We start from the raw sequence: 27,218 nt of genomic DNA, 5'->3' as shown, positions 1-27,218 counted from the left end.
CATTAGAGAGGGTGCCAGTAATTAATTAAGGCATCTTTTTTAAATATTCCCCCAGATAACCTGTTTGTCAGAGGATATTGATTTGTAGTTACAGGGATACCCAATATATTCAGCTACTCTGGATGTAGGTTTGCTCACTGAGCTGGAAGGTTTGTGAGCAAACCTACAACCAGAACCTCAACCTGAACTACAAATCTTCTCAAAACCTGCTAATATTCAGCTACTAATACCATAGTTTGGCAGCTGCTTGACTGACCAATCTGGTCCAGTGTTAAAGGATACTGCTGCTAGACTGGATCTGTGGTAGGTGGTGGGAGGATCACCAAGAGAGAAAAGCATAGTTATCTTCATCTTTACCAATTTTTTTTATATTTCAAAATATACTTTATTCATATAAATAAATCTTTGGTACTTGTACAATTTTCCATGTCATTCATACATTGCATATCTTAACATTACAAAGAACAGATTGAATTAGTCGAATTTATAGTTATCCTATTAACAGTTACCTTTATTAACTATCCAGTCTCTTGGTATTTGGCTGTGGCTTCAGCAGAACCCACCTACTGAGTGGGTGCCGTGTTAAATGTAAGCAAATGAAACTTCTTTAGCCCCCAGTTTATGGGGTTACCATTGTCCATTTGACTGTCCTGTCTCTGGGGTAGCTGTCTACATCCCCATGGTAAGCACGAACTGCTGGACCTTCGCTGGACTGAGGTAGCTATCCAGCTCCTCACTGGGGTCATTTACCCACTCTGGTGTCATTGAGCCAAGGCAAGGGTCCTCACTGTCCCGTTCTGTGTCTGACAATGGGACTGTCAGAGGATCACAGCTCTCGGTTGCCTGTAGTTGTGGGGCAGTGGGTACCCCCTGGTTCTCTCTGGGTGGAGGGTGGACTTCGGGGGGTCCGTTGTTTCCTGGTTGGGAGGAAATGCCCTCTTCTTTACCGACGGCGCTCTGTCTCTTCTTCTGGTGGTGATGGCCTTCTTTGCGTCCATCTTCCCCCATCCGAAGAGCTGGCCGTCCCTCCCTCGTGCAGCTGTCTTTTCCCCCTTTGCTGGAAGGTTTTGGGGACCTGGCAAGATTTCCTCTTCCTGTCTTTAACAGGTATCCACTCCTCTGCCTGCTTGATTACCTCCTCCTCTGTTTCTTCCATCTGCCCGGCTAGAGCTAGGATCAGCTGCTGTGTCTCTCCGCTGGCTGCCGCCTCCTCCACTCCAGCCTGTTCTTCTTTCTGGGTGTCACCAGACTCCGTTTTCCTGCTGTCCGGGTGGACCTTACTGGTCTTTGGGGGTCCATGGCTCACATTGCCACCTCCAGCCATCTGTGCGTAAGTGGGGCCCCCCCGTCTTGGGCAGGCCTTGTACATGTGGCCCGCCTCTCCGCACAGGTTGCAGCTCTTTTCTTCCTGACAGTCCTTAGTCAAGTGAACCTCCTGTTTGCAGTTCCTGCAGATGGTCACTTTGCAATCCGCTGCCACGTGTCCCGACTTCCCGCAGGTTCGGCACACTTTCGGCTGCCCTGCATATGTCAGGTAGCCTCTGCTCCCTCCGATTGCGAAGCTCGAGGGTGGGTGTAGGATGTTCCCACTATCATCGGCCCTCAGAGTTACCCTGACCTGCCGCTTTCTGGTCCAGATCCCAAAGGGGTCGATCACATCAGTGGCTTCTCCCCCAACTTGGACGTACCTTCCCAGGAAGTTCAGGACATCAGCTGCTGGAACATAAGGGTTGTACATATGGATTGTAACAACCCGATTCCTCTGTGCAGGAAGCACACACAATGGGGTCGCTGACAAGATGGAAAACAGCGGCTCCCCTTCCTTCTCCTTGAAGACCTTCAGGAGCTGTTCGCACTGCTTCACGCTTCTGAAGGTCACATCAAAGTAGCCTGCCCCAGGGAAATCCTGCAGGCAGTACACGTCCTTTTTTTTTATTTCAAAAATATACTTTATTCATAAAATGATTTTATGGTCTGTACATTGGATCATGCCATACATATGTCCATATTTACAAACACAGATTCGACTTTATCCTTGTCATTTACAATCCTGTGCATTTTTCAATCTTGTACATATACATCTATTTGGCTGAGGCATCAGCAGAGCCCAAAAAAACGTCCGCATGGGCCCCCTGTTCTTCTTTAGGCAGGCCGATCTTACACAGTGGTCTTTCCCCACCGCGCCTTGGCGGCAGCTGCCCCAAGCTTCAGCGCGTCCCTCAACACGTAGTCTTGGACCTTGGAATGTGCCAGTCTGCAACACTCGGTCGGGGTCAGCTCCTTCAGCTGGAAGATCAACAGGTTTCGGACCGCCCAGAGAGCGTCCTTCACCGAGTTGATGATCCTCCAGGCGCAGTTAATGTTGGTCTCGGTGAGAGTCCCGGGGAACAGGCCGTAGAGCACGGAGTCCCGCGTCATGGCGCTGCTCGGGACGAACCTCGACAAGCACCACTGCATTCCTCTCCAGACTTCCTCTGCATAGGCACATTCCAGAAGGAGGTGTGTGACAGTCTCGTCCCCCCCGCAGCCACTTCGAGGGCAGCGTGCGGTGCGGCAGAGAGTCCGGGCGTGCATAAAGGATCTCACAGGCAGAGCCCTTCTCACCACCAGCCAAGCCACGTCTTGGTGCTTGTTGGAAAGTTCTGGCGATGAGGCATTCTGCCAAATGGCTTTGACAGTCTGCTCAGGGAACCGCTCGACAGGATCCGCCCTCTCCTTTTCCCGAAGGGTCTCAAGGACGCTACGTGCTGACCACTTCCTGATGGACTTGTGGTCAAAGGTGTTTTTCCTCATAAATTTCTCCACGAAGGACAGGTGATACGGAACGGTCCAACTACTCGGAGCGTTCCGCGGCAGCGAGGCCAGGCCCATCCTTCGCAACACCGGGGACAGGTAGAACCTCAGTACGTAGTGACACTTGGTGTTTGTGTACCGGGGATCCACGCACAGCTTGATGCAGCCACACACAAAGGTGGCCATCAGGGTGAGGGTGGCATTGGGCGTGTTTTTTCCCCCATTGCACCGGTCTTTGTACATAGAGTCTCTTCGGACCCGGTCCATCTTTGATCTCCAAATGAATTGGAAGATGGCCCGGGTGACTGCGGCGGCACAGGTCCTGGGGATAGGCCAGACCTGTGCCACATATAGCAATACTGAGAGTACCTCACACCTGATGACCAGGTTTTTTCCCGCGATGGAGAGCGACCGTTGCCCCCATCTGCCTAGTTTCTGTCTCATCTTCCTGATCCGCTCCTCCCAGGTCTTGGTGCACGCCCCAGCCCCCCCGAACCAAATACCCAGCACCTTCAGGTGGTCCGTCCTGACGGTGAAGGGGATAGAGGATTGGTCGGCCCAGTTCCCGAAGAGCATGGCCTCGCTCTTGCCTCGGTTTACCTTGGCCCCTGAGGCCCGTTCGAACTGGTCACAGATGCACATGAATCTGTGCACGGACAGCGGATCCAAGCAGAAAACAGCGACATCATCCATGTACAGGGAGGCCTTAACCTGCAGGCCCCCGCTGCCAGGAATCGTCACCCCTCTCAGGCTCGCATCCTTCCTGATGGATTCGGCAAATGGCTCTACGCAACACACACACAAGGCGGGTGAGAGGGGGCATCTCTGCCTGACTCCAGATCTTACAGGGAAGCTATCTGATTCCCACCCATTGATTGAGACTGCACTGACAATGTTGGTGTAGAGCAGTCTGATCCAATTTCCGATTCCCTCCCCAAAGCCCATTTTGGAGAGGACATCCCTCATATATGTATGCGATATCCTGTCAAAGGCTTTCTCCTGGTCCAGGCTGATGAGGCAGGTGTCCACCCCCCTGTCCTGCACGTAGGCGATCGTATCCCTGAGGAGTGCGAGACTCTCAGAGATCTTCCTGCCCGGTACAGCACAGGTTTGGTCAGGGTGAATCACTGATCCCAGAGCAGACCTGACCTGGTTGGCGATGACCTTTGACAAGATTTTGTAGTCTGTATTTAACAGTGAGATCGATCTCCAATTTCTAATTTCCTCCCTCTCCCCCTTCCGCTTGTAGATGAGGGTGATGATGCCTTTCCTCATGGATTCACTCATGGTACCTGCCCGAAGCATACTGACATACACCTCCAGCAGGTCCTGGCCGATCAAGTCCCAAAGAGCGGAATAAATCTCGACCGGTAAGCCGTCGCTTCCGGGAGTTTTATTCTTTTCAAAGGACTCGAGGGCCTTGGTCAGCTCATCCAGAGATAGCGGCTGGTCCAGCCTCTCTCGTGTTCCGTTGTCTAGGACCTCCGTGATAGAGGACAGGAACAACTGGGAGGCCGCGCTGTCGGTTGGCTTTGCGTCATACAGACTGGCGTAGAAGGATTTGCTGATCCTCATGACGTCTGCCTGAGATGACGTTACTGAGCCATCTTCTTTCTTCAGGCTGCTAAGCACGGAGCTCTCTTTGTGCACCTTCTGGAAGAAGAAACGTGAGCACGTCTCGTCCTGCCATACCGAGCGGACCCTGGACCAGAAGATTATCCTGGAGGCCTCCGAGGCAAAGAGCGAGGCTTGCTGGCCCTTCACCTCCTTGAGGTCCTCCGTGACATCGACCCCCATCGTCTGCAGCAGGAGCAGGTTCTGCATACTTTCCTGGAGCTGGGACAGTTTTCCCCGCCTCTCTCTTGCCTCCTGGACACCTTTGAGGATAAAGAACCTCTTGATGTTCCCTTTTACCGTTTCCCACCAGTCTGCTGGAGACTCAAAGAGGGGCTTCGCGGTTCTCCAACCTGCGTAATCCCTCTTGAGCTCTTCGATGTTTCCTGGGGTCAACAGCTTAGTGTTCAGTTTCCACGTTCCCTTGCCCGCCCGCTGTTCGTCCTGTAGGTGACAGTCGGCCAGCAGGAGGCAGTGGTCAGAGAAGAACACCGGCTTGACATCGGTGGATCTGACCGAGAGCGTTCGGGACACAAACAGGTAATCTATGCTTGAGCGGATAGACCTGTCTGCCCGCGACCAGGTGTATCTACGCTGTGCTCCATCTGCAGGAGTGCTGAAGACGTCGTGCAGCTTGGCGTCTTTGACCGTTTCCATCAGGGCTCTGGACGTAGCGTCCGGTTTACTGTTCCCCCCCCCTGCCGGATCGTCGATCTGCATCAATGATGCAGTTGAAGTCTCCGGCCAGAATGACCGGCCTGGACGTAGCCAGCAGCAGTGGAAGCTGTTGCAGTACGGCCAACTGTTCACTCTTACCCGCTGGGGCGTACACGTTGATTAGTCTCACGGGAGCGTTTCTGTATTTAATGTCTGCGACGAGGAGGCGCCCGCCCACCATCTCCTTAACCTCGGAGATGGTGAAGTTGCCTCCCCGCAACAGGATACCCAGGCCAGAAGCGTGACTATCGTTGCCCCCCGACCACACTGACGGCCCATGGGCCCACAAGCGATCTTTACCAATCCCCCTGCTGCAGATAGCTCTATCTATGACAGTATCAGTAAGAAAGACGGTTACACAGTTCTAGTGGAGGAGAAGTCCCGTCTTCACATTGAGAGTAACCCCACTCATAATTACATTGTAAACAGTACAGGTATAGAATCTCATGCCTGGGCATTCATAAGGCATTGTGAGCCATCAGCAACAGCCACATTGTACTCTAATATAATCTGCAATCTCATGGCCTGGCATATCCCGCACTCTACCTTTACCAGAGGATTGAAATGAAGAGATCAGGAGGGCATGTTATGAGTAGCACCTGACATACCTGAAAACGAGGTGTCAACCTGGTGCATCCTCAGAACAGGGCTACTTGCATGCCAAACAGCAAACTCAGCAAGTGATAGAGCTCAGTGATTTCACAATCTGTGGTTCAGATCTAAGCTTTGTAGTCCTACCATATCCAGTTGTGAATGATAGTGGACAGTTAATATCAATATGGGAATCCAGCATGTTAGTGCAAAAAAAAATGCTGAATCATTTACACTTAATTTTCAGCTTGAACTACTAGATGAATGATACATTTTGGCTCCCTCCACAGGCCTCCAGCATCACAAATACCAGTTTTCAACCAATTCACTTTGCTCTATGTAATATCATGGTATGATTGGAGGTACTAGAATCTGCAAACACCATGGGCCCTTACAACATTTCGGCCATAGTACTGAAGACTTGTTCTCCACAACTTGCTGCCACCTAACCAAGCTGTTTCAGTCCAAGCACAACACTGGCACTTACCTGAAATTTATTGGAAAATCTGTCCAAGTATACCTGGACAAAAAGCAGGACAAATCCAACCCGATCAATTATTGCCCCAACAGTTTATTCTTAGTCATAAGTAAAGTGATGGAAGGCGTCATCAGCAGTTCTGTTAAGCAGTATCTATTCAGCAATAACCCGCTGAGTGCATTTGGGTTCTGCCAGGGACATTGAATTCCTGAACGTAATTGGTACAAACATGAACAAAGGAGCTGAATTTCAGCCATGAAGTTAGAGTGACTACCTGTGGCATAAAGGCTGCTCTTGACTGAGTGTGGCTGAGCTCTAGCAAAATTGGAATCAGTGGGAATCAGGAAAACTTGCAGCTGGTTGGATATCTGGCACAAAGGAAAACGGTTGTGGTTGTTGGAGATCAGTCATCCCAGCTCCAGGACATCTCTGCAGGAGATGGTCAGGGTAGCGTCCTTGAACAACCATCTTCAACTGTTTCATGAAGGACATTGCCCTCCATCAAAAGTCAGAAGTGACGAAGTTTGCTGATGACTGCACAATGTTCAGCATTATTCACTACTTCTCAGGTACTGATACAGTCCATTTCCGAATGTAGTAAGACCTAAACAATATCTAGGAGTGGGCTGACAAGTGGTAGGTTGTCACTTGTTAGCAAGTTGTCACTGTGCAAATGCTAGGTAATGACCATCTCCAACAAGAGACAATATAATCATTGCCAATTGACATTCAATGTCATCGTAACATTGACATCCGGGTGGCACGGTGGCTCAGTGGTTACCACTACAGCCTCACAGTGCCAGGGACACTGGTTTAATTCCAACCTCGGGCAACTGTCTGTGTGGAGTTTGCGCATTCTCCCTGTGTCTGCATGGGTTTCCTCCAGATGCTCTGGTTCCCTCCCACAACCCAAAGATGTGCAGGTTACATGAATTGGCCATGCTAAATTGCTCATTGTGTTCAGCGATGTGTAGGTTAGGTGCATTAGTCAGAAATAAATGCAAAGTAATAGGAGAATGAGTCTGGTTGGGATACTCTTCAGAGGGTTGGTGTGGACTTGGTGGGCCGAAGGGCCTGCTTCCACACTGTAGGGATTCTATCACTAAACCCCCAATATCAACATCCTGGGGGTTACCAATTACCAAGACTAACCTGGGCTAGCTTTATAACTTCTCCATTGACAAGAGGAAACTGGAAGCTAGGAATCTTTCAGTGACTAACTCACCTCTTAAAACCTCAAAGCTTGGCCATCATCTAGATGACTAAATCGGAAGCGTGATGGAATACTCCCAACTTGCCTGAATGAATGCATTTCCAACAACACTAAAGAAGCTTGACACCATCCAGGACTAAGGAGCCTGCTTGATTGGCACCACACCTGCAAACATTCAAGCCTTCCACCAACAATGCTCACTCGCAGTTGTGCGTACTATCTACAAGATGCGCTGCAGAAATTCATCAAGGCTCCTTAGTAGGCAACTTCCAAACCCATAATTATGACCATCTAGAAGGACAAGTGCTGCTGATACATGGGAACACCACCAACTGCAAGTTCCCATCCAAGCCACTCACTATCCTGACTTGGAAATATATCACTGTTCCTTCAGTGTCACATGATCACAATCCTGGAATTCTCTCCCTGATGGAATCATGCGTAAAGGTACACCGAATGGACTGCTGTGGTTCAAGAAGGCAGCTCACCCCTGAAGACAGTTAGGCATAAACAATTGATACTGGTCTAGCCAGAGACGCCCACATACCATAAGCACGTAAAGTAAGCATAGAATTGGCAAGTATTTTGAAATGTAATCACTGTTACATAAGGTGGGTTGGCTCTGATTAATAGTGATTTTTTTTTTACTAAACTACATTAGCTCCTGTTTCCACAGGTCCAAATCATCATGTAGATTATACTCTAGTTCCTTTTGCATAAAATCTTTTAAAAATAACCTAGAAAAACTAACTTCATCAGTCATTTCACAGGATCTGTGATGAGGCCTAATGTTGTAATATAAAGCTTTGTTCAATGTGAAACCAGACAGGAGATTGAGACATATGGATTTATTTTATGGTGATTTATTTGTGTATGCATCTATACTGTGTGTCAGCAATAGCAAAACAAATTGTATTGTTTGAATTTATTGATTGAGGATGCCATAAGATTTTTAGCTATTCCACACTCTGTCCATACACAATTAGAATGCTCTTCTTTCTACTTTTTTTAGGTGAGCGCTGTTCTGAATGGAATGCTTGACCACAGTTTCAGAGACCATACTGTCCGAAAGAAGCAGGGTATTTACCTGGTCAGTGCTGTACTTTCAAACTGGGCAAAACTTGATTCCTGGTGGTCAGTGAAATCTAGCCCTGAGAGTAAGATGGCTGTCTTAACACTGCTTTCCAAAGTGCTGCAGGTATATTATGTTTACCATCTGTCTGTACGCCTGATAGATGTGAATCAGTGCAATCAGGATATGAAATTTGAATCCCATGGAAAGGTGCACCTATACCTTCAGAAATATTGTTGTTTTGGAGACAGAGTTGTGTGTAATGATAATGTTTCCTGTTATTAGAAGTAAAATTAAGAGAAGATACAATATCACGTTTATTTGTTCAAAAACAGCTGTAATCATGTTGAGCAAGATTGTATTTAGAATGGTCTAATAAATAACCAGGCTAAATTGAATAATTAATCCATACTTTTCTAAAGAGTTGTTCAAGAAAATGCAGTCAATTCTTAAATATTGACTCATCAATATTTGCTTTGACACTTTGGTGATTAATCTGTAAACATGAAATCTGTCTAGTCACATAGTTACAATGTTTGATTCATCACTTTCTAATTGTTAATCTACTTGTTAATAGATCATTTTACATTAAACAGAGAGAATAAAGATGAAGTACACTTCATGCCAACTGTAATTAGGTGAGGAGAGATATGAAAGAGGACAAGCATAAGAATGGAGAAATATGGAGAGGGAGAGACAGAAAAAAATTGTGGAAGGGAAGGAAATGAGAAACAGACACTATGAATTGAGAAATGGAGGGGGCAGGATGCATTAGGGAAAAGTAATACTTATGTCCTATGGATTTGTAAAATTTGTAGAAATAATTTGTAAAAAATTAAGCTGCATTACGAGGAATCGTGGTCTGCTATGCACTTTAAAAATGCACTAAACTACCAAGAAGGTGAGACAGCACTTCAGTTAAAAAAGGGCTCAGGATTGCTCTGTTAGGATATTATATAGAAGAGATTTGAGAGAAAAAGGAGCCAAAGTATGAACTGAGCAGAAAGTAATTTGATGAAATTTGAAGTTTGGCCTATGTGACTGTGTTGTCTTTGTTTGTGTCTGAATTTGAAGGTCAGAGAGAACTTGTTGAAGGGATTAGCAGGAAGGACAGGTAGGCGGCTGACGCTCAGATTTGAATAGGACTTCAAAATAAAAGTTTTACGTATGAACTGAATCTATGAACATAAGTATATCGACTTCAAATTTCATATGGTGTAAACTTGACACTTCAAGTAAGGTTTTATGGTTAGAAATTACATGTAGATAAGGCCAATTTAATAGGGCGTAGGTTTATCAGTTTTAAACGTTTGTCTTCAATGTTATGTCTTTATGTATTTATATTTATTCTGTAAGTTGTGGAATTTATTTTTCTCCCAAAGATACTGTTTGCTTGTCCACGATCCAGTCTGCCATAAACATTGTGTGCTACCAGTTAGATTTCTCCTCACAGGCCAGAGACCGACTGAACCAACCTGATCTCAGTGCCTTCTTTGAGACTGAACATGCAACCTAGAACCTCAATGTCACAAAGACTGTGGCTGTAACATTTCTCACCTCCATTCCTGATTCAGCCTATTATTAAAACATTTCTTGGGAAAAGAATCTTCCTTTTGGATTATTTGTTCGATTTATCTTTGTGTAGAGTTTTGTTACTTTGAATGGATGTGTTTTCTTTTTCAGATTGATTCCTCAGTCTCTTTTGGCAATAGTCATGATGCATTTTCAATGGTATTTCAAACTTATACCACAATATTGACGGACTCAACATTGGCTTTAAACTTGAAGGTATCTCTTTAAGAGTAGCTTTTGGGAAAAGCTAAGTATGTTGTAGGCTCTAGTTGTTTTAAATTAGCAAATTTGAGAGTGTGAAATTCCCATTTATTTTTTCCAGATTTCTGAGTCACTAACCAAGATGCTTAGGTAAAAACAATGACTGCAGATGCTGGAAACCAGATTTTGGATTAGTGGTGCTGGAAGAGCACAGCAGTTCAGACAGCATCTGAGGAGCAGCAAAATCGATGTTCGGGCAAAAGCCCTTCATCAGGAATAAAGGCAGAGAGCCTGAAGCGTGGAGAGATAAGCTAGAGGAGGGTGGGGGTGGGGAGAAAGTAGCATAGAGTACAATAGGTAAGTGGGGGAGGGGATGAAGGTGATAGGTCAGGGAGGAGGTTGGAGTGGATAGGTGGAAAAGAAGATAGGCAGGTAGGACAAGTCATGGGGACAGTGCTAAGCTGGAAGTTTGGAACTAGGGTGAGGTGGGGGAAGGGGAAATGAGGAAACTGTTGAAGTCCACATTGATATCCTGGGGTTGAAGTGTTCCGAGGCGGAAGATGAGGCGTTCTTCCTCCAGGCGTCTGGTGGTGAGGGAGCGGCGGTGAAGGAGGCCCAGGACCTCCATGTCCTTGGCAGAGTGGGAGGGGGAGTTGAAATGTTGGGCCACAGGGCGGTGTGGTTGATTGGTGCAGGTGTCCCAGAGATGTTCTCTAAAGCGCTCTGCTAGGAGGCGTCCAGTCTCCCCAATGTAGAGGAGACCACATCGGGAGCAACGGATACAATAAATGATATTAGTGGATGTGCAGGTAAAACTTTGGATGTGGAAGGCTCCTTTAGTGCCTTGAATGGAGGTGAGGGAGGAGGTGTGGGCGCAAGTTTTGCAGTTCCTGCGGTGGCAGGGGAAGGTGCCAGGATGGGAGGGTGGATTGTAGGGGGGGGGGCGTGGACCTGACCAGGTAGTCACGGAGGGTTCCATCCTCCCTGAACTGCTGTGCTCTTCCAGCACAACTAATCCAAAAACAAGATGCTTAGGTGCATATTCGTGTTCATTGGTTTCTATTGAGCTGTACAATTTGTCACCACTTGAATAGGAGGTGCAGACAACACTAACTCTCAGTTTCTGCTCTAATTTTGTCTCTCCTTGATTCTGTTATCCCAAGGAGAGATGAAAATCCTCTGTTTGTTAGCCTCCTTTGGCAGCAGATGTGTTAAAATAGACTTTAAAACAGTTATGAGAGTATCGCTGAAATAGGAGACATGCAGTTGAAGCTTTTCATCATGTATCCCTCAGGGCAGAATTGCAAGAATACCGGAACAGTTAATTCCATTCCTTGGTGCACCTCTAAGGCTTTGCCTCTTCCAGTCAGTGTCCACTTGCCAAGCTATCAGCATCCTTTTGCTTTGCTGTATAAATTACTTTTCCATTTAAGATTTGGTATCTTACAAAAATACTAAAAACGTTGACTGCATGTCACTTTTATCAGAAACTGATTGTGATAGGCTGTTGTACAGGTACTCGATCCTTTATCTAAAATCCTAGGGGCCGGTTGTTTTCCGGAATTCGAAATTTTTCAGATTTCGGAATAAGTGACATTTTCACAGTGAAATAAAAAGCAATTACCTAACAGCAGATGCATGCGGGAATAGTACAATTAACGCCTACCTGTGCTGGGCCACGCTGCCACATCACATCTCAGTGACACTGTTTGAGTGGCTGTGGAGTTGGGTCACCTGTTTGCACGCAAAAATGATGCTCCACACTCTTCGAAAAAGATTTTGGAGCTTTTCTGATTTTGGAATTTACAATAAAGGATTGTGTACCTGTATTAGGAAATTTGAAAATGAATAGTGGGGGAAATGTAATGAGGAAAATAGTAAACCAGATAATTAACATTACACCAATACCAATCAGAATTATAAATGAAATTCAGAAACTATAAGCGCAAATCAGCTTGGGGCAGTGAGATAACCCCTCCTAAACTTGAGTAATTTTGAGAGCTAAACCTACCTGCAAAAGAGATTTGGTTTTTTTTGGAATTAAATGAAAGATAGGCAAGAAAAATAGGGAAAGATTTTAACTGATTAATCATGGAGAAGCTGTTTTCTTGGAGGGGGGTGGGGGTGTCAATGTATTGATGAAAGGTAACTGGCAAAAGAGCCAGAGGATAACTAAGGATGACGAAAAGTTTCGCAATGAGTTGTTACAATCAAGAGTGCTGGAAGCAGATTCATAGATAATTTTCATAGAAATAAGGAAACTAGGAGCACGAGTCTGCCATTTAGCCCTTTAAGCCTGCTCTACCATTAAATATAATCACAATGGATCCTCTGTCTCAAAGCCATATTCCCACTTTTTCTCCATATCCTTCATGTCATCAATATCTAAGAAATTATCTTTTTTATAATATAATCAGTGACCATGTTTCCTAATGCCAGTCCTAAATTGCCTACTCAGTATCCTGAGATTATGTCCCTGGTTCTAAACTCCCTCTCCAGGGAAAGCATCATCCCTGCTTCTTGTCTGTCTAGCCCTGTAAGCATTATATGTTTAAATTTGGGCTCCTCTCATTCATCTAAACTCTAGTGAATACAAGCTCAGTCAAGCTAATCTCTCCTCATATAACAATCGAGTCATTCCATGGTGTCAGCTTAGTGAACCTTTACTGCGCTGTCCTATAACTGTCTGAGGTAGGCTAAACAAAGTTTCACACAATACAACAGCTGTGGTCTCACAAAGCCCCTGTATAACTGCAGTATGGCATCTGATTTCAAATCTTGCAATGAAACCAGTTATACCGTTTACCTTCCTACTTGCTTGCTACACCTACCTGTTAATGTGGCTCTGTTCGCCGAGCTGGGAATTTGTGTTGCAGACGTTTCGTCCCCTGTCTAGGTGACATCCTCAGTGCTTGGGAGCCTCCTGTGAAGCGCTTCTGGGATGTTTCCTCCGGCATTTATAGTGGAAACATCACAGAAGCGCTTCAGAGGACGCTCCCAAGCACTGAGGATGTCACCTAGACAGGGGACGAAACGTCTGCAACACAAATTACCAGCTTGGCAAACAGAACCACAACGAGCACCCGAGCTACAAATCTTCTCACAAACTTTGAACACCTACCTGTTAACTTTCATTAACTGGTGTACAGGGATATCGAGATCCCTTTGTACTTCCACATTTCTAAGATATCACTGTTTAAATAATACTGTTTTTTTCCACCAAAATGTGTTAACTTCATACTTATCCATGTTGTACTAAATCTGCCATGTGTTTACCCTCACAGTCAATTAGTCCAGATCCAGACCCTGAAGCCTCCTTGTATCCTTCTCACAACTCACAATCCTACACAGTTTTGTTTTGTCCGCAAATAAGGAAATATAGCATTCACCTATCTAAATCATATGTTGTGAATCATTAGAAGCCCAATCCCTGCTTTATACAACTAGTCACTGCCTGCCACCTGGGGAAAAGACCCACTTATCTTCACACACAAACAGAAACTCAGCATACCTGGCAGCATTTGTGTTGAGAAATACTGGATTAGTAGTGCTGGAAGAGCACAGCAGTTCAGGCAGCATCCAACGAGCAGCGAAATCAACGTTTCGGGCAAAAGCCCCAAGGGCTTTTGCCCGAAACGTTGATTTTGCTGCTCGTTGGATGCTGCCTGAACTGCTGTGCTCTTCCAGCACCACTAATCCAGTATTTGATTTTCAGCATCTGCAGTCATTGTTTTTACCTTTGTGTTGAGAAAGCAGAGTTAACATTTCAGGTCCAGTAATCTTTCAGACCTGGAGAACAGGGATTTGTCAGCCTTTAATCCCGTTAATTGTTCGAGCACTTTTTTTAAAACATTATACGGATTTTCTTCAGATCCTCTCTGTCTGTCTGTCTGTCTGTCTGTCTCTCTCTCTCTCTCTCTCTCTCTCTCTCTCTCTTTTTCTCTCTCTCTCTCTCTCTCTCTCTCTCTCTCTCTTTTTCTTTTTCTCTCTCTCTCTCTCTTTCTCTCTCCCTCTCTCGGTCTCTCTCTCTCACACACACACACACACACACACACACACACACACACACACCTTAGTTCAGTAACATTTCAGGGAAATGATTTGAGTCCTGTTTTGTGAAGGCAGAACCAAAATATGTGTTCAGCTTTTCTGCTACTTCTTTATTCCCCATCTCAGAATAAGAAGCCAACAATTTAGGACTGAGATGAGGAGCATCACTCAGACACTGATGAATCTTTGGAATTCTCTGTGGAAGCTCAGTCATTGAGTTCAATGCAGAAACGGAAAGATTTCTAATTACAAATGGCATCAAGGGACATGGCATATGTTGTTGTGTAGATCAGCCATGAATTATAATGTCAGAGCAGGCCTGAGGGGCTGAATAACCTCCTCCTGCCCCTGTGTTCCTGAATGAATTGTGTTCTAAAAGCCCTTGCTGGATTTGAAATGTTTCATCTTTTGAATGAATGGAATTCAACTAGAAGGATTTTGAAACTTGTTTTTACTTTTCTTAGACCAAGGCAGTGATCATATTGCCATTTTTTACACAACTTCCAGAAGAAAATCTTGTCACGCTTAAAAATGCTCTCAACCATTTCATAGCTTCCCATTTTCCTATGAAATCAGATGAATTTCCGAAGGGTACGTTGAGATACAACAACTATGTTGACTGCGTCAAAAAAGTAAGTGCTATTTGTTGACATTGCACTTGAGGATGGAAAAATCTGACTAGGCATTTTTTGTCCAGTATTTCTGAATGCGTGCATTTTTTCAAAGTCTTCATCTTGGATTCATTTATTGGTGAAGGGGCAATTCAGTTTTAGGTATAATTTCACTGAAGTATGGTATAAGCATTTTCAGCATGCATACATAATAAATTGAACTTATTTCACATTGTGTGAAGTTAATGCCCAAAAATATTGATACTTTTCTCTCCTTCCCACTTCCTTCCACATGTACATTGGTAACATATCTGCTGTTGCAATAGAGTGCATTTAGAGAATAGCTGCACCTACACATAGCATTCCTAAATCTCTTATGAGATCAGAATTTTATTACCAAGGATCATTTAGTAATTAAATTAGTGAAGTTCTCATAAGAGCAAAGATAATTCCCAGGAAGTGAAAGATATTAATAATTTGGAAATTAAGTCAGAAATGAGTCCAGTGAAGTCCAGCAATGAACTGTCATTTGTAAACAATGGGAAAAGCAGAACCAGCACAAACTCCTTCTTGTTGCTGATTGCATAACTCTCCCAGACCCCTGCCTCAAATTGAACCAGACTATTTGCAACTTGTTGCCTGGTTTGCCACTGAGTTGAACTTGTATTCTCTTAATCCCAATGACAGCCTTATTTCATCTTCACAGCACTGGTGATCTCTATCACTACCTCTGCCCACCCTAACCCAACTCCCGCCCATTTCTTTGTGCTCTCTGGACTGGATTAGCCCAGTGCTGCATTGTCCGCTATCCCATCCTTTATGATTCTCGCCCTTGATGATCTCACTTCCTTTGACCTAATGTCTTATTTTATTTATGGATCTGGACATTTTCTCTTTTAAAAATACTCCACAAATTACCTTTATTTGATTTACTCCAAGTAGCTAGTATTAATACCAACATGTGGCTGAGGGAGTACATTGTAGTTTCCAACAATGTCATTTGTACACGGTACCTTGTTTCAGCTTTGTAATTTAATTTGTTTGGAAAATTTGAATGGAGCGAACTTGACATTTTGGGCTTTTGTTGTTAATTTAGGAACTGCTGAACATGAGCTGAATGCTAATTCTTGCTGAATGGTCTTGTATTCTCACTCACTAGTGTTATTAACCATCTTGTGTTCTTCATGTTGAGAGTTATATCTTATGATTCTTAACGTTATTAAGTACTCTGATTCTTTCTTTGAGTTGGTGTGATTCATTGTGTTTTTCAGTTACTTGATGCTTTGGAGCTATCTCAGAGTCCACTGTTGTTACAAATTCTGACTGAAGTTCTGTGCCGTGACAACAGGCATGTCATGGAAGAAGCATTTCAGATTTGTTTCCAAAATATCGCAAAAAGGTATCACATCTTGTATACAGTGTGGTAAACTGAAGGAAATTGGTTTCTAAAGATGTACATATTTATGTTTTCAGCCCCATTACAACTTCATATTAATAAAACAATTGATCTGATACAGATATGCTAATAATTTATTGTGATAGCTCTAATGTTAGTAAATTTGTTATCCCTGGACATGCCTGAAGATTTGCTTGTGATTGTAAATATCAATGTTTGTTCATGGTTTTGATGTTTACTGTAACAAGGAAGGTTTTTATTAGCAGATTTATTTTATTGAATGCATGTTCTTTGGATGGATTAGTTTTAACCACAGAATTAACGCATGGTCTGTTGTTATTTCCCAGTCTAGCTGTTCTTTTGTTGTATTTCATCTGTTGTTCAAAATGTAGATGGGCAACGAGTTCTTGATTACATTTGTGCTGATTTGAACTGGCTGATATGAGTAGCTAGCTCGTAAGTGGTTGTCCAGTAAATATGAAGATTTAGAAACTGGATAACAAATGTGATCTATGGGTTACGGTCAGTTCTGTTGTAATGTGTTAGTTGCATTCCTGTGCAATCCTGTGTCACAAGAAAATCATGTATTAGGAGTACCAGTTCAACCAATGCGGCTGAAATTGCGTTATAACCAATACACACTTTAAAAATTCATCCTTTAGAAACATTTTCCCCAATTCATCAATCAGTGAATTGCTTCAGCGAGTTTGCATTAACGAAATGCGGGTGATAGCATACTTGTGTTTTTACTTGCATATAGGTTGGCAGGTCTTTTTCTTATGGATGAAAACCACGTTTGCAAGGTAAAATAACATCAGGTTTGGGGGGCTGAGTGAGACTGGGGGGGTACAAGGTTACTGAGCAGTAGCAGTGTGATAGGGATTGGGGGGAGGTTCCTGATGATACCTTGGGTCTGTCCCATACTTCTTTTTAGTGACCCAACTCAGTTACCAACAATCGTAGAGAGTACAGGTGTGAATTTAGATTACTCCATAATCTCAGAGCTCCCACATAGAATCAACATTTCTTCACACCCAAGATTGTACCATGGACAAGAAGTTAGAGTGGTTTGCTCCTTCCAGGTATCTGTCAATGCTTGTTTTGTACCTATCCACCAAAGCAACAACCTTGTTGCAGCATTTCACGATCCAAGATTGTTTTAATTGATTTCCTATCATCTTTTTACTTAACCTCCATTTAGTGCCGCATTGATGGCAGAGAGAGATTATGAACTCACTAGGGAGGAGCATTCAGAGTATTATTCCAACTGGTTGTCGCACTTTCTGTCATATTAAGATTGCATTATGGTATGGCTTTTTGTTGAATAATTTGGTTGTGTTTATTTTTTTCTTGTATGATATAATAAAAAAACTGTGTTCTGACAGTTAGTACCGCAAACTAAAATCTTGTATTTAACTGCATTAGAGGTACCTGTGAAAAGCAAGTGGCTCTATTGGAAGCTGCATATGAAATGTTCAGAAATGAAGAAATGCTTCCTAATGCTACAAGACAGTTTGCCATGGACCGTTCTCTTCTGACTCTTATTGGGCACTGCAGTCCAGATGCCTTAAGAGAGTTTTTTTGCAAAATTGTAAAGGATGCCATGGAAATTCTGCAATCCAGATTCACAAAGGTAAATAGTAATAGTTTACATTTGTATGACTCCTTTTAATTGTAATGTGTACTTGTTCAAAATATTTTGATTTTTCTGTGAACTGTGATCATTTCAGCCTTTAGTGTAGTCATTTATTTATTTTATAATTACTGTAGCAAAGGTTAGAAATGGAAGCTGGAGAAGGTCATAAATTCAGTTTGTCAGAAGATTTGTAGCTCGGGTGCTTGTTGTTGTGGTTCTGTTCGCGAAGCTGGGAATTTGTGTTGTAGACATTTCATCCCCTGTCGAGATGACATCCTCAGTGCTTGGGAGCATCCTGTGAAGCGCTTCTGTGATGTTTCCTCGGGCATTTGTAGTGGTTTGAATCTGTCGCTTCCGGTTGTCTGTTGCAGTGGCTGGTATATTGGGTTCAGATCGATGTGCTTATTGATTGAATCTGTGGATGAGTGCCATGCCTCTAGGAATTCCCTGGCTGATTCATGTTGCTTGTCATCTGCGTGTGTAGCTACTAAGGATAGCTGGTCATGTCGTTTTGTGGCTAGTTGGTGTTCATGGATGCGGGTCGTTAGCTGTCTTCCTGTTTGTCCTATGTAGTGTTTAGTGCAGTCCTTGCATGGGATTTTGTACGCTACATTAGTTTTGCTCATGTTGGGTATCGGGTCCTTTGTTCTGGTGACTTCTTGTCTGAGAGAGGCTGTTGGTTTGTGTGCTGTTATGAGTCCTAGTGGTCGCAGTAGTCTGGCTGTCAGTTCAGAAATGCTCTTGATGTATGGTAGCGTGGCTAGTCCTTTGGGTTGCGGCATGTCCTCGTTCCATTGTCTTTCCCTTCGGCATCTGTTGATGAAATTGCGCGAGGATCCGTTTTTGGCGAATACATTGTATAGGTGTTCTTCTTCCTCTTTTTGCAGTTCTGGTGTGCTGCAGTGTGTTGCGGCCCTTTTGAATAGTGTCTTGATGCAATTTTTGTGTGTTGGGGTGGTTGCTTTCTTAGTTCAGGACTTGGTCTGTGTGTGTGGCTTTCCTGTATACCTTTGTGGTGAATTCTCCGTGCGGTGTTCTCTGTGCCATCACGTCTAGGAATGGGAGTTGGTTGTCCTTTTCTTCCTCTCTAGTGAATCGGATTCCTGTGAGTGTGGAGTTGATGATCTGGTGTGTGTTCTCTATTTCTGTGTTTTTAATGATTACAAAGGTGTCATCCACATATCTGACCCAGAGTTTGGGTTGAATTTGCGGTAAGACTGTTTGTTCTAATCTTTGCATTACCGCTACTGCTATGGGTCCAGAGATGGGTGATCCATTGATTTGTTCATATATTTGGTTGTTGAATGTGAAGTGTGTTGTGAGGCACAGGTCCAGTAGTTTGAGTATGCAGTCTTTGTTGATAGGTTCAACGTCCTGTTCCATTCATGACATTGAGATTCATGACAGACATTGAAGGATGATGCAGTTTAGAAACATTTCAATGAGAGAATAAAATTCTAAGGAGAGAATGTATGGTTAAAAACAATAATGATCATGTTAAATTTAAAGAAAACAAATTTTTCACATGGATTTAAGGTGAGGGTCAGAAGGGCAGAGGGATATGAGGATTTTTTTTCATTCAGAGGGTGGAACTCACTGCCTGTAAGGGTGTTAGAGGCAGAAACCCTCAACATTTAAGAAGTATTTGGACGTGCACTTGCAATGACAAGGTATTCAAGGTATGGGCAAAGTGCTGGAAATTGGGATTAGAATAGTTAGGTGGTTGTTTAAAACAAGTGTGACACAACAGGCTGAAAGGCCTTTTTCTGCATGGTAGATCACTGTGAATGTATTACTTTTACAAAATAAACTTCAATGGCTGGACATTATATCAGTATAACCAAAAACCATCTCAGGCATCAGACCTAAACTCTGTCATCTCTCAACTTGTAAATGTCATGGAGAGAACAAAAAAAATGTTTCAAAGACACTTTGAAACTCTCCTTGAAACAAATACTGCATTAATGAGAGAAATTTGCTCTAGTTGTTCAGAATACCACATCTTGTCCATCAATCTGTATCATGCTTTGAGTCACTAAATTGTAATGATGGCAGAGTGATGGCATAGAGGGAAAGAAAGGACGCAAATCCTGCATTTTGTATCTCACTACCTTTTGTGTTCAAAGCTTCAAGTGTTCAAAGATCTGTGAGTTAAGAATTTGCTTGTTTGTGCACATGAAGATCCATGGGAGAAATTCGCAATAGAATAGGCATTGTCCTTGAATCAAAAGACAACTGAGGCCCAAGCATTGATTGTTGCGGCATCTCAATAGTAACAGTTTGCCAACCTGAAAATGATCTGTTTATTTCTACAATTTTCTGTCCTTTAACCAATTCTCTATTCAGGCTCCAACCCCATGAACCCTTCATTTGTGCAACAGTCTTTTGTGTAACTCCCTCATGACCTGCCTAAGATCATAGAATTGGTGCAGTACAGAATGAAGCTATTCAGCCCATTGAACAATTGCTGACTTTCCATCAGAGCAATTCAGTTTATTCCTGTCCCTTTTTGCCTGTTGTCTTGCAAGTCGTTTTTACCTTACCAGACGTTTATCCAATTATCTTTAAACAGCCAGGATTGAGACTACCTTTACCACCCTTTCAGGGCTTTCCAGATTGGAGCCACTTTCTGTGTTAACCAGATGTTTTTCTCGTGTTATTTTTGGCAATCACCTCATGCTTTTTGCTTTTCTGCCAGCACAAACACTTTTCTTCCAATGTTGTCTGCCCATATTTTTCATATTGGTCGTCCAACTAAACAGACTGGCTCACTGCTATTCATATATGATCATTGATCTTTATATCTATCCATTTCTATTTTGACAAATACCCAGGTATAGTTAGTTGCCAGTCTTGCGTATCATTTTATAAAGTTATTGTCATGGCAATGAGATCATCCCTGTTTATCTCTGTACCACTAGTTCGAATGTGATTATACTTTTTTTAAAAATCAGATGTGGACGTCACTTGTTAGACCTACATTTGTGTTTGCGAATTCAAATAAAGGCACTTTTAATTTGAACTATTTAACATTGATCATTGATTTGACCTTATACCTCTCTGTCTCTTCCTGTTACACAATCATAGAACCCCTACGGTGTGGAAACAGACCGGTAGGCCTAACACGTCCAAACTGACCCTCCAAGGCGTAACCCTTCCAAACCCATTCCCCTACATTTACCCCTGACTAATGCACAAAACCTACACATCCCTGAACATAATGGGCAATGTAGCATGGCCATCTTTGGACTGTGGGAAGAAAACCGAGCACCTGGAGGAAACCCACGCAATCACAGGGAGAACATGTAAACTCCACACAGGCAGTTGCCCGAGACTGGAACCGAACCTGGGTCCCTGGCGTTGTGAGCCCATGTTAACTTTGTTCCAATTACTGGACTGTTCTGTCATCTTGAGTTTTCTTTTTAGATTTATAAGTTTCCCCTCAATTTAACTGTGCCATTCCCACCACTACCACGACCTAAACCTTGACATTTATAGCCCTATCTGCAGTGAAGTTTTCAATTCTCCAGGTCATTTGGCATTGGCTAAGTTTTATAATGAAGCTCACCCAAATAGTAGTGGTGTCAGTGCTTCATGAATTGAAACCTTAGCTCCAATACTACTCTAAGCCATGTATTTTTCTCCCTGACATGTTTGACTATATGTATATCTATACACCTCTCAGATAGTAATATAAAAACTATTATCTCAAGGATCTGTGTATGACTTTGACCCTTGACTCTTCAAATGCTCTCAGCAGAGTCTCATTCCTAAATACCACAACAATTAGATCCTTCACATCATGCTTTCAACCTCTTTCCAACTGCAAAGACATATCCTTACCCCAAGCACCAGGCATGCAATGCTGACTTTAGGATTCCAATTGTGGGGTTTGCAAAGGACAATATCTTTCCTCCTGTTAGCTGTATGATCTGCAATTGCGATCAAATTTCTTCTTTACTCGCCTCACCTGGATGGCCTCTTGAATGAAGGTGATACGGTGAAATTGCCCATCCTTTCCTGGAGCCTTTGTTGTCATTCATATGGATGCCAGGACTCTGTTAGTCAAAGTCTAAAGCTCCTCCATCACATCATCCTGTGTCCCGTACTACTGACCACGTGTAAGCTACTAGCTCGTTTAAAGAGTGTAACTGCCATCTAAGTCAAAGTGTCCAGGTAACTCACCTCTCTTCTTGATGCCCTGACAATGTCTGCAGTTTGAATTCCAGCTCAACAGTTTGGAACTGAATTTCCTCATATTTGTGGCACTTGCCACCAATTTGGTTTCTCAGGATTTCGGTGGTCTCCACTAACACCTATATGCTGTAGTCCATGCCTTGCCATCCTTCACTAACTTTGTTTTATATATTTAGTTAGAAAAGGTTTATATTTACTTGATATTTTGAGTTAATCACAAATGAACAGTTGTTTATCTAGTTTTTAGATATTGATTAATAAAGTAACAGTTACATTTTGCTGTCTCTGTGTCTGCTCCCAATATTTTCTCCATGCCATACTTGGCCACTGGCCCCCACTCCTGTTCTGCTCCTAATATTCTCTAATTTCCAAAGTAGAATTGTAAATTATAACATTATGTTTAATACAACTTCAAAAATGATTGTTTATTGCAGACAAACGAGTCATCTTTTGACAACCAGTTGACAAAAAAAATTGGCTGTTATAAGCTGTTTGAAGTCATGTACACACGTCTGCCGAAGAATGATGTCTACACAGATGGGTCAAAGATAATCCAGGCGTTCCACTCTGCGGGTAACATAGAGGGCAACAAACTTTCAAAGACTTTGCTGAAGTAAGACTTTGTGATCTCGAAGTGGAAAATACATTTATAAAAGTTTTTAAAATGTTCCTTTGTGCATATGCTTAGTTTCAAGATATTTGCTGTGATTGCAGTTACTTAGAATGTGTGCAAGCAAATATTAATTTTCCTCATTTGTTCATTATCTGCATTTAAACCTTATGGCATTGATGAATATTTCACCAAAGTAGTTGTCCAATTCTGTGCTACTGTTATATACTTACATGAGTTGCCAACTATAGTTTGATGACATTGTTCTCCTCATCCTTACTTAATTGTGTCTTTTCCCCAGCTAGTTTTATTAAAGTAGAACTATGCTTTAACTGTAGATTTTGATTAAAATATTCTCTGTCATCATTGTCCCAATGGTCACCACTTAGCCTTCTTAGTCTAGTGCAAAAGTCTCAACTTGTGTCTTTGTTCATAATTAATACCTTGAAGACACCCTGATGATTAACGATTGATATTTTTCATAAATTTGTCCCTTCTCTAAAGGGAGTTAACTGGACATTGTTAGACTGTTTGATAATTGAGAATGCAGGGAAACATTATAGTAGGCTTCATTACTCTGTAACTACGTTTTTCATGGATGTGGGTGCCACTGTCAAGGCCAGCATTTGTTGCCCGTTTCTACTTGGCCTTGACCTGATGACTTGCAAAGCCATTTCAGAGGGCAGTTCTAATCTTTGCATTTCATAGGAGTCACCACATTTCTGTAGATCTGGGGTCACACGTAGGCCAGGCTAGATAAAAATGGCATACTTACTTCCCAAAAGGACATTATATGCACTAGTGTTTTACAATAATCAACAGAGTTTTCATGATCATATTATAGAAACTAGATTTTTAATTCTAAATTCTAGTCATTAAAGTTAAGTTCCACTTTCACAAATTGCACTGATAAATTAACTCGAGATAATTAACTCTTTGGTTTTCAGGAGGAATTAATGCAGGAGTTCAAGAGTCTGGAAAATCTAAAAGCAAAACAAAATTTTCTTTTCAGTGCTCATTAATGCTCTAGAAATATTGTCCAAATATTTTGCAGTGTGTTTATTCTGTACTGTTCGAACTTACTTTTTAAAACAAGGTGTTGTACTTGTGAATCACAGCGATTTTATTGTGATAATATACTCGTGGAGTTCATTTTAGATATGACAATTAAATTGATCAGCTTATCACGCCACTTAGTTTTAACGTTAAGCCATCCTATTTAAGGAAGTTCCGTTCTGAAGAAGGGTTACTGGACCTGAAATATTAACTCTCATTTCTCTCCTCAGAGGCTGCCAGACTTGCTGAGATTTTCCAGCACTTTCTGCATATGTTTCTGATTTCCAGCGTTGTAGTTCTTTTAATTTTTTTTCTACTTAAGGAAACGTCTCACATTAATTCCTCATGAAAAAGAAGTACACTTTTCTTGCAAATAAAAATAATATGTTTATGTACTTTCTTCCATCCTGTGAAGGTCCTGTTATGATACAGTTACTGAAAACATGACCGGTGAGACTCAACTTCTGGAAAAGAGGAGACAGTACCATTGTGCAGCTTATAATTGCATGATTGCAATCCTCTGTTGTATTTTCACAGAGGCCAAATTTTATCAAGGCTTCCTTTTCAGTGAAAAACCAGAGAAGGTAAGATAAAATTCTTAAATTTGAAGGTAAAATCAGGAATAAAAGAATGACTAGAGTAAGGTCAGGGCCAATCAAAGACAGTAGTGGGAAGTGATGTGTGGAATGTGAGGACATAGGAGAAGCGCTTAATGAATACTTTAGTATTCACATTGAAAATGGGCAATGTTAGTGAGAAGATGGAGATATAGGCTACTAGGCTAGATGGGATTGCAGTGGACGAAAAGGAGGTTTTAGCAATTTTGAAAGATCTGAAAGTAGATAAGACCCCTGGGCCGGATGGGATTTATCCTCAGATTCTCCGGAAAGCCAGGGAGGAGATTCCTGAGACTTTGGATTTGATCTTTATGTCATCATTGTTCACAGAAGTAGTGCCAGAAGACTGGAGGATAGCAAGTGTTGTTTCCTTGTTTAAGAAGGGCAGTCAGGACAACCCTGGTAATTATAGGCCAGTGAGCCTTACTTTGGTTGTGGGTAAGGTGTTGGAAAAGGTTATAAGAGATAGGATTTATAATCATCTGGAAAGGAATAATTTGATCAGGGACAGTCAGCACAGTTTTGTGAAGGATAGGTCATGCCTAACTAACCTTTATTGAGTTCTTAGAGAAGGTGACAAAACAGGTGGATGAAGGTAAAGCTGTTGATGTGGTGTACGTGGATTTCAGTAAGATGTTTGATAAGGTTCCACACGGTAGGCTATTGCACAAAATATGGAGTTTCGGGATTGAAGGTGATTTAGCAGTTTGGATCAGAAATTGGCTTGCTGAAAGAAGACAGAGGGTGGTGGTTGATGGGAAATGTTCATCCTGGAGCTCAGTTACCAGTGGTGTGCCGCAAGGATCTGCTTTGGGGCCACTGTTGTTTGTCATTTTTTAAAATGATCTGGATGTGGGCGTAGAAGGATGGGTTAGTAAATTTGCGGATGACACAAAGGTAGGCAGAGTTGTGGATAGTACCGAAGGATGTTGTGGGTTACAGAGGGCCATGAATAAGATGCAGAGCTGGACTGAGAAGTGGCAACCGGAGTTTAATGCAGAAAAGTGTGAGGTAGTTCGCTTCAGAAGAAGTAACTGGAATGCAGAGCACTGGGCTAAAGGTAAAATTCTTGGCAGTATAGATGAGCACAGAGATCTCCGGTGTCCAGGTACATAAATCCCTGAAAGTTGCCACCCAGGTTGATAGGGTTGTTAAGAAGGCATGTGGTGTGTTGGTGTTTATTGGTAGAGGGATTGAGTTTCGGAGCCACGAGGTCATGCTTCAACTGTACAAGACATTGTTAAGGCCGCACCTGGAGTATTGTGTATAGTTCTGTTCACCGCATTATAGAAAGGATGTGGAAGCTTTTGAAAGGGTTCAGAGGACATTTACTAGGATGTTGCCTGGTATGGAAGGAAGGTCTTACGTGGAATGTATGAGGGAACAGAGGCTGTTTTTGTTGGAGAGAAGAAGGTTGAGAGGTGACTTAATTGAGTAGTATAAGATAATCAGAGGGTTAGACAGGCTGGACAGTGAGAGCCTCTTCCCTTGGATGGTGAAGACTAACACAAGGAGACATAGGTTTAAATTGAGTGGTCAAAGAGTTAGGACAGATATCGGGGTAGTTTCTTTGCTTAGAGAGTAGTAGGGGTGTGGAAAGGCCTGCCTGCAACAGTAATAGACTCACCAACATTTAAATCAGCATTGGACATATGTATAGACAATAATGGAATGATGTCGGTTAGATGGGCATCAGATTAATTTCACAGATTGGTGCAACGTTGAGGGCCGAAGGGCCTGTACTGCGCTGTAATATTCCATGTTCTATTTCTCTGTGTGCCGTCAGTATTAATAACAATTGCAGTTAAAACAAATGCAATGACAGTCTAGAAGGGTGAGCATTCTTAACAAATGATTACAATACTTGCATTCATGTCAGCTGTATTTTGTGCCATTTTGCAGAACTAATTCCTGTAGTTCAGATCAGAAATTTGATTTTCTGTCTGTGAATTCCCATATAATGGCTTGCACTTCCAGTGACATGATTGATAGATACTTGATGGAATCTCAGAATTGTAACCTGCATGAGTCAGAAGATATTTGGTTCAATTTTTCTGTGTCTAAGTTTACGAGCCCAAGTTTACCTGTTCCTTTTATGCAGATCTTGATTGAAAATATATAAATATTTATTTAATGCTTTATCAAAAGCTGTTGTGAATACTTTTTCCACCTCTGCTATTATGAGGAATTCTGTGTTTTGACAGTCCTCTTCAAAAAGAAACTCTAACCTCTCCCTTCACTCTTCTTGTAATCCTAAATTTAAACTGGAGTTACTGATGCTCCAGAGCAAACATCCACAGTTCCTGGTCCCAATCTCTTTGAATGAATCTCAGTTAGCCTCACTCTCCTACTTTCCCCTCTCGCCCAGAACTTTGTTCTTCATTAAGTAATTACAGTATCCAGTTTTCTTTTAAAAGTTCCTATTGAATTGGCTTCCGCCTATGTGGATGCTGGGTTCAAGGCTGAGCTAGCTAGATTTTTGATCAATAAAGGGCTCAATGATTATGGGGCTGAAGGAAAGTTAACTTAAAGCTGCAATCGGATTAATCACATTATTGAATGCTGGAGTAGTTTGAATGGGCCACGTGGCAGCTTTCTGTTGTACTCTTACTGTCCTCCTTATTGTTTATTATATTCCTGAGTTCATGCCATGTGTAGACTTTGAAAAAATTCTTTGCATGCCCATGTCCAGGGTCTTACCCGTTAATATACACCCATACAATGTTTTAAGGCATATTGAAGAGAGTAGTTTTGTTATTAGATCGCTAACAATTTATTCATTGTCTGCGTGATA

General features: G+C 42.6%; 1 protein-coding gene across 4 annotated transcripts in view; it reads left to right on the top strand.

Annotated features, from left to right (window-relative positions):
- prkdc (protein kinase, DNA-activated, catalytic subunit) overlaps window positions 1-27,218 on the top strand; it is a 255,219-nt gene that overhangs the window by 93,417 nt on the left and 134,584 nt on the right. For all 4 annotated transcript variants that reach the window (XM_072570496.1, XM_072570494.1, XM_072570493.1 and 1 more), the window contains exons 37-43: window positions 8,419-8,604; window positions 10,162-10,266; window positions 14,766-14,933; window positions 16,184-16,311; window positions 17,734-17,941; window positions 22,576-22,754; window positions 24,223-24,391. In XM_072570496.1, coding sequence (XP_072426597.1) covers window positions 8,419-8,604; window positions 10,162-10,266; window positions 14,766-14,933; window positions 16,184-16,311; window positions 17,734-17,941; window positions 22,576-22,754; window positions 24,223-24,391 — 1,143 coding nt within the window. The remainder of the gene's footprint in view (window positions 1-8,418; window positions 8,605-10,161; window positions 10,267-14,765; window positions 14,934-16,183; window positions 16,312-17,733; window positions 17,942-22,575; window positions 22,755-24,222; window positions 24,392-27,218) is intronic.

Source organism: Chiloscyllium punctatum, chromosome 5 (genome assembly GCF_047496795.1).
Source record: "Chiloscyllium punctatum isolate Juve2018m chromosome 5, sChiPun1.3, whole genome shotgun sequence".
NCBI classification, from domain to species: domain Eukaryota; kingdom Metazoa; phylum Chordata; class Chondrichthyes; order Orectolobiformes; family Hemiscylliidae; genus Chiloscyllium; species Chiloscyllium punctatum.
The sequence above is the reverse complement of the archived record's forward strand: the minus strand, read 5'-3'. Positions and strand labels throughout refer to the sequence as shown.